General features: G+C 38.6%; 1 protein-coding gene across 1 annotated transcript; it reads left to right on the top strand.

Annotated features, from left to right (window-relative positions):
• Positions 1-103: 103 nt before the first annotated feature.
• Positions 104-8485, top strand: LOC121505027 (butyrophilin-like protein 3). The gene is made up of 9 exons (XM_041780147.1): positions 104-321; positions 491-556; positions 1943-2305; positions 2401-2697; positions 2777-2869; positions 3179-3214; positions 3655-3678; positions 3804-3848; positions 3950-8485. Exons 1-9 carry the CDS (start codon positions 318-320, stop codon positions 4570-4572), a joined length of 1551 nt encoding a protein of 516 aa, XP_041636081.1. The 5' UTR covers positions 104-317; the 3' UTR covers positions 4573-8485.
• Positions 8486-13981: the final 5496 nt, after the last annotated feature.

Here is a 13981-nt window from a genome sequence, read left to right as displayed (position 1 = left end):
AATTGAAGTTAACCACAAAATTCTTGCAAAAGTCTTGTGTTCCGTCCTCTCACTTTCTCACTTCCGCTCCTATAAACGCTGTCCTTCAAAAGTGAAAGCGAAAGTAAATTTGAGGGGGGCGATATCGTTTCGTAAGAGGTTTAAATCGTGCTTCTAAAAGAAATTACGCAATCGCTATTCTCTAAACATAAAAATATACTATACGTATACTATACTACTATATTACTATACGTTTAGTTTTGGCTAGCAATCGCAGTTATCTCTGAAAGGACCGAATCCGTAGTTGGAAGAAGGATATCACGCCTTGAAACATCACGATGGGTAGGCCGATGTTTTATTTGGTACGATTTGATATCCGCGAAAATGACTCTTATACTTTTGTTCCGTTGTTAGAGTAATGTTGCTTGAACTAGAAGAATAGACAGCAGTTCTGTGTGCCTCCTGCATAAATTGCCTTTGGACATCATTTCTATTGCCTCACATTTTACAGGTATCCTTAGGTGGCACGTGCTCCTGATAGCTGCCCTGTCCGTGTCACTGTTAGAAGCAGCACCAGGTAAAGCTGTTTTTCTTAGTCAATATCCTCACATCTGTCTTCATAATACGTCATTTCCTACAGCCTATTTTTACCCTCTGACCATCCTCTGTTTTTTATCTTGTTTTATTTCTTTTTTCCATTGAACTACATTAAGCCCTGAAACACTGACGATTTATCATGTATTACAAACAACTGCTTTGGTATTAATAGGCTACCAGTATCGTGTTTCTTTAAAAGAGACAGCAAAGACTACCAAGACCAGTAAAATGCCACTTTCAGTGAAATACACGTTTTTTTTTAATTCAAAATTAAACAAAACAAACTCCAATTCCAGAAAAGTCAAGGCGTTTAATGTGTGAATAAAAACACAATACAGTAATCTGCAAATTCTTTTCAACCTATATTCAATTGAATACAGCACAAAGACAAGATAGTTTATGGTCAAACTAATAAATGCCATTCTGAATTTTATATCTGCAATGGTTTCCAAAAAAGTTGGGACAGGAGCATGTTGACCACTGAGCTACATCACTTTCTCTTGCAACAACACTCTGTAAGTGTCTAAGGATTACTAAAGATGCTACTTGTTGAAGTGTTGAAATCGCTGGCCAGTGGCTAGTACTCACCCTGCTTTACTGTGCAGCCATGCTCTTGTGACTACTACTTGGCATTGTCTTGCTAAAATAAGCAGGGATGCCCCTAAAAAAGACATGAATGGAAGCATATGCCACACAAAGCCTGTATGTACCTCTCTGTATTAATAATGCCTTAAAAGATGTGCAAGTTATCCATATTTTGGGTACTAATACACACCCATTACATCACAGATGCTGGCTTTTTAACTTTGCACTGATAACAGTCTGGATGGTCCTTTTCCTCCTGCAAAAGGCTGAGCTTCTTAGGATTTCTCTTTTTCTGCAAATCATGGTACTATAACCTGTTACCAATTAATCTACCAGCCCATGGAAAGGTCCTGGTGTTTAAGTAATCCACAATTGTCCAGGTTATTCACTGTCCTTGTCCCAACTTTTTTGGAACATGTTGCAGCCATCAAATTCAGATTGTTTGTATATTTACTAAAGAAACATCAAAATTAATCAGTTTGAACACTATTTATCTTGTCTCTTTGCTGCATTCAATGAAATGTAAATTGAAATGGTTTCATTTTATTCTATCAGTGGTATCTGAGCAGTTCTCATTATCAGCCATCACTAAGTCTCAGAACTGATATCATGAAGGGAAAAACTTGTTGGTGCATAATAGGATAAACAGATAACTGTGGCATTCTATGAAAATGTTCTTCTATTTGTATTAACATTGGTATTTGTTGATTATTTAAAACCAGAGCAATTACAAAACAGTCTAAGGTGTGATCACATATTTCTGTTTCTGTCCTTGTTTCAGCTAGCCTCCAAGTTTTTGTCGGATCTCCCATCTCGGTGGCCAGGGGCCACACCACCACACTACCATGCTGGCTCAGCCCTAAACAAAGTGCAGAGGCTTTGGAAGTTCGTTGGTACCGTTCAGACAACTTTGACTCACCAGTCCTGCTTTACCAGGGCAAAAGCTTTCAGAATGCATCTCAGGATGCTTCATACAGTGGAAGGGTTTCATTTGGCCTAAAAGATGCAGTGTCTGGAGGGCTGAAGGTGGGGGATGTGAGCCTGAAGCTAACTGATGTGACCCTTGATGATGAGGGACAATACACATGTTATGTCAGCAGCAACCAGGGTTATGACAGTGACAGTGTCAATCTTGTTGTGACTCGTGAGTACAATAAAATCAGTGTAACGCTCATGATAAGAATAAGGTATAAAGTGTTATTTCTAATGTTTTCTATCTTCCTCCATCTGTCTCTATAGAAACAGGAACCTCCCCTCTTCTGTCAGCAGTGTGGATAGAAGATAACATGTTGAATATGAGCTGTCAGTCTGAAGGCTGGTATCCACAGCCCAGTCTGCGCTGGTCCGATCCAAACAAGGATCTGTCCTCTAACAACACAAAAAGCAGCGAGGACTTTTCTGGTCTGAAGTCTGTCCACAGCTGGATTCTGGTCCCCAGCTCCAGCGAGGTTTCCAGCAAGGTTTACTGCTCAGTCAGCCTACCAGGCGAAGAGGCAAAGGTAGCCAGAGTGCACCTGGAAAAACCTCCTCAAGCTGGTAAGCACTTTGAACAGAGTTACATACATGTGCCAGAGTTGTGTTTTCATATACATACTAACAGATTTCTTTTATTTAGAACCTGAAGGCTCACATGTTGGATGGATTTTTTTTGCATTACTCTCAGTTGCCGTGGTAATAGCCACTCTACTGTTTTACTTCAGAAAGAGATGTAAGTATTTTTTTTCTATTTACACTTAGGTTGTACATGTCAACACATTCAATTGATGTGCATTAAATTGATAAATAATGATGATAAGATTTATCACAACATGTCCAAAATAATAATAAAAAAGGATTATAATTAATTTAGAGCAAGGCAGAGAACATTTTTAGGTGGCATCCATGTCACATTCATTCATATACTCCTGAAAGTTGGTAAATCCAGCAGCAAACTTAAATCAAAAATCAAATTAAGATTATAGCCTTCATGCAGATTTTACAGGAGAAAAATATTTTAAAACTTCCTTTTTTTTTCCAGGGATAAAACCCAAAACAGAAAGTGGCAATCCTGAGGGTAAGCATTCAGTCCAACATTGGGTCTTGACATTGACATGTATTAAAAGAATATAAAGTAACTATATTATGTTTAAATCCTATATTTTCCAAAATTCAACAGTAACATGTTTCTCCCCTGATTTTTCCTTTTTTTTTTTTTTTTTGATAAAGTTAATCTATTCCCAAGCCGTAGTTCTCTTGCAGACTGAATAAGATTTTCCTCCGGGATTTTCCTTTATCTTTCCACATTCATTTTACCCTCTACCTTTAACAGCCTTCCATGGCTGGCTGCCGAGAAGCATCCCCAACAAATGATGCTTCCACCACCATGCTTCCCAGTGGGGATGTGATGTTTTTGGAGATGTGCAGTGTTTGGAGTCTGCCAAACATTGTCTGATGGCCAAAAACACAATATATAACACAATATCTTTGTTTTTGTGTTTTTCTTTTTTTCCACAGAGAACTGTGCTCTTTTAACAAAAGGTAAGAAGAAATACTGGTACCATTGATGATCTCAGAGTAAAATGCCCATTCTCATACAAAAAAAGTTTATTTGACAAGGAACATATCATTTTAAGAGAGATGATCTTTGTCACTCTTTGTTACAGGACCGATCCTTCCAACAGATCTATCAGAGGCTAAGAAGCATTTTGGTAATCACTTCAGAATGACTGTCAACATTTTTTATTCTTGGAGTTCTTTATTCTTACATTATCTGATTTCATCTTGATCTTTGTTTGTAATTCTTCAACAGTTAATGTGGCACTGGCCAAAGTAACAAATCCATTTCTGAAGATCAAGGATGATCGTAAGGTGAGAGACACAGTAGACGCAGCTTTTCCTGATGGACCAGACGTTACCTGTCTCACAGCTATCAAAGGAACACCTGGCTTCTCCTCTGGAAGACACTACTGGGAGGTTTCTTTGGATCAACCTAACACTGACCCCAAAAAGTCCTGGTGGATAGGTGTAACAAGTGCAACAGATATCTCTGAAGGTAGTTCCCCTACTACATCTAACGGTTTCTGGTTCCTGTCATCTTCCTCTGACAGAGCAGGGGTCTTTCAGTTTAACACTGAACCAAATATTTTACTTCCTGTATATTCCCGACCGCAGATAGTTGGTGTTGATTTGAATTACGACGACGGAAAGCTCTCATTTTATAATGCCAAGGATGAGAGTCTCATTGGTTCTTTAAAAGTAAATTTCACTGGGGAAGTTTTTCCACTTTTCAATCCTGGTAAAGGCGACCAATCACCCATGGAGATACTACAGGGGGAGGGTCCTGGCAAATTACCTGTTGAGCCAGGTTCCCAAGAACCTCCCAATGACAACAACTCACACCAGATTGAAAAGTTGCGAAGAGTCACCACTTAAAAGTTCTCACTCAGTCTCATGTGTACCATTATGTAGCCCTATAATCTCAAATTAACTTTTGGTAAATTCAAGCTGAAAAAAAATCACATAGATCTAAAAACAGAGGGATCCGATCTATGACATTATTGCTAACGCACAAGCTAGCTTTAGCTGTGGGAATTTTAGAGTTCAAACAGCCTATCAGGGAAGAATAACCTATTCCATACTTTGTATTACTTAACTTGATTAACAAATTATTAGATAGGTTTGCACACATCTTGGAGTGCACTTGTCTGATTGCAAAGTTCTAATTCGGGGAAGGTTCCAGAAAATTTGTTGGCAATATAGAAGCAAACTACAACCCATGTGCAACTCCAAGAGCAAGCTGCCTCATTCCTGCCCAACACCTACTGACTGTAATAACAATACCTAATGTTTTTATATTTTTTGCTTATACTTGATGGTAAAAAAAAATAAGAAAATAAAAAGGGTTCATCATTTCCTCCTTGAACTAGAATTATCCATATTCCCATGGAGGCCATGTTCCTGTGACAAAAAGACAAAATACCATAATGCTATCCTGCTATACCTCATTTTTTTGCCATATAAATGTTGAAAATTGGATAAATTATGTTAATTCTGGCTCTTATTAGTGACCCAGATCATTTGGCTCAGCAAGAAGATTTTCATTTGGTGCCATTTTGGCTCGTTGGTCAGCTCAAATTTAGGAATGTGACTGATAATTGCGCTGATCATTAACTCAAACTGGGATGTTTTTTGTTTTTTTTTTTTATAATTGAAAATGTTATTATTTTCCGAAATGCCCCTTCTTCCCCAAGTGTCTTACGTGCCAGATTGTTTTTTCCCAGTGGTTTAAAACATTAACATTACACCATCAAGATTGAGTCTTTAATGTGTGGTATGCAGTATTTTAAAACATTTTAAAAATCCCCCTATTCTGTCAGTCTAATTAAAAAAAAACTGAACAGATCTGGATCTTTTCTGTACCATTAAATATCTGGATCTTTGAACCATTTAGCTTGTTGATTACCAGCACATTACCATTAGGGATGTACAATATTGTTTTTTTGCTGACATCTGATATGCCAATATTTACACATTCATTTTAGTGGCCTTTTAATCAGGTAGCAATTAAAAAAAAAACACTTTCAGAATCCCAGCATTTCAGTGACATACAAGATGGATTATAACACAATATCTGAGCTGCTCATCCTGAGTGTGATGTCAAAGGACCATGGCCGTCCAGTAGTGGGGATAAGGTCTATTTTAAAAGAATATGAAAAAGTTAGGCCTAAATCAGCCAGGTTTTCAAGAGGAACAGGTCTGGCTACAGACCTCTAACAATGGGGCAACCTAGATCGTGGGGTGGGAAGTGGCATACATTACCTAGGCCAGAACCAGAATGACATTTTTTTTCCCACTTGCGGTAAGAGGTTACGGTAAGTGGCTATTTATCACAACAGCAGATTTTTAAATTTAGCACACCACAAACTAAAGAAAAACCCTAACAAGGGTTAATGAGTCACTTCCCGCCCCACAATCAAGGTCGCCCCATTGTAGAGGTCTGCAGCAGATGTGTCCAAAAGGCAATCTGAATCATGGACCAGTTTGTTGCATATGTACCTCCAGTTTGGTGTTTGTTCACACAAGGACATTTACATATGGAGCAAAATGCGTGACGTGCATTAGAAATGCTCTCTAACAGTTTCTTCCTGTTTATGAATACATGTACAAAATATAGGGGTGTGCAACTTTGATACTGCCATTGGACAAATACATATGAAACAAATGTTTGACTTACAAATAAATCTTAAATAAGTCAAATAAATAGGTAATGTTGCTTGAAATGGGAAGATGACATTTATCAGGAGATCCAGAAACAGCTAGCGTGCTCCTCTGCACAGCGAGCAGAGAGTGTGCATATTCATTTACCTCAGATTGCATTATTTCTTCCATCAAATTGATGGGTTAGGTGCAGTTCCCAGGCAAAATGTGTCAAGGAAACAATTGCAAAATTTTTTCTGTAGATTCTTTTGGTCTGCCTGTGTTTTTTTAACACCATCTTCTGGCTCAAACAGGTCAGATCAAGGTTGGCTCATGTTCTCATTACAAAAGAACTGCACTAGAGTCTGAATAAAATCAGACCAAGCTCCACCTTTTCAAGCAGTCATGGTGCAGTTGTTCAACTGACAGCTTTTACACTTAACACCTAACTCATCAGATTGACTCAAGCTCCTTTAACTGACTGCTTTTGGAAACCTTTTTGTAAAAGTAGTAATACTATGACTGATACCACTCACTTCTGTTCTGTGATGCAGGCTAACTCAAACCAACAGCAAGTTTTCGAACTCTGACTATGAGAAAAATAACTGCTAGGATTACTTAACTTATCGGTACAAAGCCCAAAACAGAGGAAAATCATCCCATTGCCTTGCATGTAAAACACAGAACTAGAGTTTTCTCCAAAACAGTTAATTCCTGATTTATCAGTTAATTTTTTTTTTTTTTAAACAGGCTTCAGATTCGATGCTTGCTCAGTGTAAAACTTGCAAATAGTTTGACACTCTTGTGTATATATTTAGCTGTTTATCATTACTTCTATTAATACTGCATGTTCTGTTTAGCAATGAAGCTAAAGCAGGAAGCCAGTTTTAGCTAAGTAAGATGGAAAAATGGAAAATTGTTAGCTTGACTCAGCTCATGTGCGTAATTCAAAATGTAGAAAAATCCTCTCAGTGACCTTAATTTTTAACACCTTACATCTATGTGTGTACAGAAGTACATCAATGTGCACAAAAGTTTATTTTGAATTTATAAAATGAGAAATTTCTGAGCTTGGTTGTTAGTTAGCATTTGAGCAGGACAAGCTAGCAGTTTTTGGCTGTCATACTTGTTTCTTTAGATTAGTTGTTTATTGTTGAGAAATGAGGGGGAATCTTTGCAGAAAAGTCTTCAAAGGTTTAGAAAATAAGCAGAAAAAATTAGCAGTGTTATGCTGTGTTCGATTTTACTCGGAACTCGGATAAATCCGAGCTCTGAATCAGAAAAGTGCAATGGAACGACCCTTGAACTCGGGACTCCGACTCGGGAATTTGGGTAGGATCCAAGCAGCCCGAGTCGGTTGGAATGACGTAGCAATATGGCGTCACACACCATGACAGTCATTTTCTCCTCAACTTTTACTTTTATGTGTCGTCTAATTTAGCGCTTGTGGAACTACAGTACAGGTCTCTGCACAGCTCGCTTTGATGCCATCATAAGTTCAATGATGCACGCAGGATTACCCTCGCTGGTGCGTTCAAGTCATACGTACGTTTCTCTTTCTCTCTCTCCCTCAAGTAGCTAATATATTTCCCCAACAGCAATTTCTGATCCTCGAAAAACATCAAAACAAGCATCAGCTTACTGCGCCCAGCCATGTTTTCCGAGCTTATGCAATGAAACGCATTTACCTCGGAAGCGGGAATTTCCAACCCGGGTCTTTCCAAGTTCTGAGTACAATCGAACGCAGCATTAGCTAAAAATTTCTGTTTTGTATCCATTTATGATTGTTGTAACTTTTATTGCATTCTTCTTTGGCCAGTACATTTTCAGGTTTCTTTCTTTTCAGTCATTTTTTGTGTTTCTTTTCAATAGGAAAGACTTTTTTTCATCCAGTGTAATTTTTTTAAAATAATTATGAAACAAGTTATTCTACCAAACATTTAAAATGTATTACGTGTAAACTGACATATTTAATATTAATCACAATGTACTTCCTGTATCATTATTGTGCTGAAGTGCAACTTACTTTTTGAGTCATAGCAATCAAAATGTATATCTTGTTACTACTTTTGCTCTTTGCTTAGATTGTGCCATGTCAATTTTGCACTATGTAGATGTTTTTTAACTGTCTGGTGTATGAAAAAGTAAAGGATGGGTGTTAAACAGACTCACTGTGCTGCCTTATTTACTTAGTTCTTTTTTAAGGTATTACTTATTTTTACGAAGTGTGCCGTAGCCAACACACATCAACACAGTGCACCAAGCATCTCCATAATATTCCTACAAGTTTAACAAATTTATAGAAATTTTCAAGTTATGAATAGTAAAATACATGAGATTTTTGTTCAGTTTAATATACTTGTAATACTTTATTATAATTATGTGGGTTATTGGATTTTTTTTTCTGTTAGCTTTATTTGTGATTAAAGTAATTTAGGCATTTAATATTTAGGAAATCTTTTATGTCATCTGATGGAAATATAAAGAAAAATAATTGGTATTAATGGTGAAATATACGTGATTTTAGTCCGCTTTAAAACAGTATAACAGTTTCATTATACTTGTATGTCTATTATGTCTTGTTTACATTTAGCAATATAGTAATACTACTAATAAACCTGTAAGCTTGATTCAGTTACTGTGCATAACACATGTTTACATTTTCCCCCCTTTCCATAGTCCTTTTAGTTTGTCGCTAAAATTTTATGTTTTCAACTGTGACATTTTGAAATGTGGTATGTAAAACCAGTTACTCTTCCAAACACTGAATTTTGACAGGTTATATTTGTCTATCTTGGTTTTCAATTTAAAATGACTTTTTATTCTTAACCCCTACAATGTTAGTCAAGTTTTATTTGATGAAAACTTGTAAAGAGTTTTAATTAAGATTAAGGTTTGAGCACTGCTTTTAAAGAAGCCGCTTAAACTCACACCAGGAATTCACTTCAAGTATGATGGGGGTCAGGAACAAAAACTTAACTTGTTTTTCCTTCTCAAGCATATCTTTTTCCTGATATGTCCAAGCTTTAATTGTCCTCTCTCCTCTTAATACATAGTGCTTTCAAATATTTTCTTCCTCGCACTCATTTTTCCAAGATAAACAGTCAAAAACAGTGTACTCTCTAGCTAACAAAGTAGCACTATGTAAGTGGAGAAACTGGAAACAGCTGGGCGGTATTATTTTCAAGTGTGTGTCATCAAGCTTAGTGCATTAACAGTTCAAAGCTTTATGTATCCTTTGTTTTAGAAACTGACTTTAAAGAGAAAGAGTCAGACTAGCTTTGGTTAAAGATCAGGTTATAGGTGGATACAAAACACTAATACATTATATAGGAGGGTTTTTATATGTTTTATATGAAGAAATCTGAGTTCACTATAGAGCAGTGGATCCAAACCTTTTTTCTTATGGACCCCTCCTACTCCTATCTAAGGCAAGCTAACCCCCCAGGACCAACTTGGAAAAATTAAACATCAGTTTCAATAGTTTTTATTGTGAATACCCCAACATTAAAGGCCTACATGCACTTGTTCTTGACAAAAGATAAATAACCATTTTCATTACGCCATATAAAGGACACTTAAAAAGGAAACAGTAAAGAATCCAGGGATTTTCAAGAATAAAATGTAAAACAAAATCTAGTTTGAATTTGTTTTCTAGAGAAAAATCCTTTTTAAAAATTTACTTTAAATGTAACTTTACATGGACCAACACTATGAAATGTATTTCATGCACCTGAACATTTTGATATTATAAAGCTGAAAGTATAATCACTGTTTTCATTTTGGTTTCTTATGAATTTTTGATTTAAACTATTCTAAATTTTTGATGTGAAAAATTTGCAATTTCTGAGTTTCTAATGCCAAAAATTAGGACTTTTTAAACTCAGAAATTTCGAGTGTACCTGTAGTCTTACTTGAAATGTGAAATTTTGAGTTTGCTTACTTGAGAATATATGAATTTACAATCTCAAATATTGTTGTTTCCAAAAAAAATGTTGCCTTTTTTTCCTCAAAATTAGTGGCTCCTCTTTATTGAGTCCTATTTATTAATCTGCAATGGTGGTCCTAATACACCATCAGTATTTCTAATAAAGGCTGAACAATGTGTGAAAATTATCTTATTGTGTGTTTTTCCCCCCAATACTGAAATTATTTTTATGTTCCTCATTTTATGTATTGTTCAACAAACACAAGCAATAAATCATTCTATAGTTTAACCAGCACAATATTAGATAAATTAAACTAGGGATAAAGGATTTGAAATACATATACATATATTTCTTCTAATTGTGAATCTGGTTCATATAGCAAATTTGATATCAATACTGAAGGTGAGTTTTTTTTTAAAATTATTCTCATTTTGATTTAGAAAAAAAAGTGTGTACATGAACAGGAAAAGTAGGATTTTTGTAAACTATTCATTTAAACAGGCTGCAGACTCAAAACCCTCAGACCCTCTTACTGGGACTTTAATCATGCCTTTCTGTCCTCCACTCTGCCCACATTCATCCAGTATGTCACATAAGCCACCAAAGACAATAAAACACTGGACTTATTCTATGCCAACACCAAAGAGGCATACAACTCATCCTCCCTCCCTCCTCTGGGAAGAGCTGATCATAATCTGGTTTATCTCCTGCCTGTATACAAGCCACTTGTTAACAGGCGACCAGCTGTGTCCCGCACCTTGAAGAAGTGGTCTGGTGAAGCTGAAGAGGCTCTGAGGGACTGCTTTGAAACTACAGTGTGGGAAATATTCAGCGACTCTCATGAGGAGGACATTGACAGTTTAACAGACAGCATCACAGACTACATAAACTTCTGTGTGGAGAACACCGTACCCAACAGGACTGTAAGGTGTTTCTCAAAAACAACAAACCCTGGATTAATCCTGACATCAAGGTTCTTTTAAAGGAGACGAAGAGGGCCTTTAGGTCAGGACACAAAGAGGAGCTGAAGTCTGTTCAGAAGTAGCTGAGGAGAAAGATCAGGGAGGGGAAGGACAGATACAGGAAGAAGATGGAGAAACAGCTGCAAGAGAACAACACCAGGGAAGTTTGGAGAGGCCTGAAAACCCTCTCAGGCCACCAGGAGCCAAACTCCCAGGCAGCTGGGGATCAAAAGTGGGCAGATGAACTAAACACCTATTTCTGTAGCTGTGTCAGCCCTGCAGCAGCCCCCCTCCTCTGATCTTCCAGCACTCTGCCCAAGTCCCCCCCCCCACCTCTCCCCCTACAGTATTCAACTCACCACCACCTCCACGCCCCAGTGCTCCTTCCAGCCCCCCATTGACACCCCAAGACACACAGCCCCCCTGCTCCAACCTGTCCCTTACATCTCCCCAGGTGAGGAACCAGCTGAGGAGGACAAAGACCAGGAAGGCTGCAGGCCCGGACAGCCTCAGTTCCAGGCTCCTCAGGTCCTGCTCTGACCAGCTGAGCAGGATCCTTGGATATCTGTTCAATCTGAGCCTCAAACTGGGAAGGGTGCCGTGCCGTCCTGTGTGGTACCCGTGCCAAAGACCCCGCACCCTAAGGACCCTAGCTGCTACAGGCCGGTGGCCTTAACGTCCCACCTCATGAAGGCCCTGGAGCGGCTGGTCCTTGACCACGTGCGCCCCCTGGTGAGCTCATCCATGGACCCGCTGCAGTTCGCGTACCAGCCTGGCATCGGATGGACGACACCATCATCTTCCTCCTCCATCGAGCCCTTTCTCACCTGGAGTCGCCTGGGAGCTCTGTTCGGGTCCTCTTCCTGGACCTCAGCAGTGCTTTCAACACCATCAGGCCGACCATCCTGAGGGACAAGCTGGAGCTGTCTGGAGTGGACCTACACCTCACATGCTGGATTGTGGACTACCTCACCAACCGCCCACAGTATGTGAGGACCTGGGACTGTGTGTCAGAGACCGTCCTCTGCAGTGTAGGGGCCCCCCCAGGGAACGGTGCTGGCGCCGTTTCTCTTCACCCTCTACACTGCTGACTTTTCCCACCTGTCACCCACCTGCCACCTGCAGAAGTTCTCTGACGACTCTGCCATCGTTGGCCTCATCACAGATGGGGACGACCGGTCGTACAGAGGACTCATACAGGACTTTGTGGACTGGTGCCAGCGAAACCACCTCCAGATTAATGCTGGTAAGACCAAGGAGCTGGTTGTGGACTTTCGTCAGCGTCCCCACTCCCCCCATCACCAGTGAACATCCAGGGAAGGGACGTTGAGATGGTGACATCTTAAAAGTACCTGGGTGTTCATCTGAACCATAAACTGGACTGGACTGATAACACCATCGCACTTTACAAAAAAGGTCAGAGCAGACTCTATCTGCTCAGGAGGCTGAGGTCTCTTGGGGTGCACGGGGCACTCCTGAAGACCTTCTATGACTCTGTTGTGGCCTTGGCTATCTTCTACGGCGTGGTCTGCTGGGGGAGCAGCATCACAGCAGCTGACAGGAAGAAGCTGGACAAACTGATAAAGAAGGCCATCTCTGTCCTTGGATGCCCTCTGGAACCTGCGGAGGAGGTGGGGGAGAGGAGGATGACAGCCAAGCTGTCCTCCATGATGGACAACAACTCCCACCCCCTCCAACACACACTCACTGCACTAAGGAGCTCCATTGGTGATAGGATGCTACACCCCAAGTGTGTGAAGGAGAGGTACCGCAGGTCTTTCCTTCCTGCAGCTGTTAGACTCCACGACAGAAACTGCTCCAAGTAATTGTGCAACAACTAATTTGTATGTATAATCTGTACATGTTTGTATATATATATATATATATATATATATATATATATATATATATATATGTGTGTGTGTGTGTGTGTGTGTGTATATATAGGTGTACATATTAATATCTCCACCACACCCAATCTGTAATATACCCAACCTGTACATAACTGTTTGTAAATACTATGTACTATACTATAATTTGTAAGTTGATGTCCTTATATTCCATATTTTTGTATTTATTAGTACACTACTCTTATTTGTACTCTATTTCTATTGTGTTTCTGTCGCCAATGGCCAGCTTTGTCTAAGATACTTTTTGCTGCTGTAAATTGGAATTTCCCCTTGTGGGACTAATAAAGGAATCTTATCTTAAAAAAGACACTTGTGCATGGCAAAAAAATTGTATTAAACCATGGTTTTTCATGTTAAGGAAATATTGCAGCAGGCCATATTGCGATTTTATCAAATTTTTGACTGATTGCCCAGCCCTATTCCAAATCAAATTAGATTAAATCAAAATATTACCTGCAACAATTTACAAATTGCTGAAGTTGCATTTTTTTTCTTTAGCCTGAAATGTGTACAAAAACAGTTTAATACATTTGTTTGCAGCAGAGATTTTAGGAAAATTATGCAGACATTCAAGTCTTTTTTTAAATTAGTTTACAAAAATATTGCTCTCCTCTTCAATGTATGTTTTCTTAATCAAAACGAGAATGACATGTAAATCATCATAGCCAAAATAATCACAATTTGATCTATTTTTCATAATTGTTCAGCCTTGGTTTATTCTATATTAAATGATTTATTGTTTTTACTTGTTGAAAAATACATAAGATGAGGAACCTAAAAGTAATCTCCTATTAAATGGCTATCAAGATTGGGAGCCACTTCTTTATGGTGTCATTTATCTTTT

Source organism: Cheilinus undulatus, linkage group 22 (assembly GCF_018320785.1).
Source record: "Cheilinus undulatus linkage group 22, ASM1832078v1, whole genome shotgun sequence".
In the NCBI taxonomy this organism is placed as follows: Eukaryota; Metazoa; Chordata; class Actinopteri; order Labriformes; family Labridae; genus Cheilinus; species Cheilinus undulatus.
This window is presented reverse-complemented; position numbering and strand designations above follow the sequence as displayed.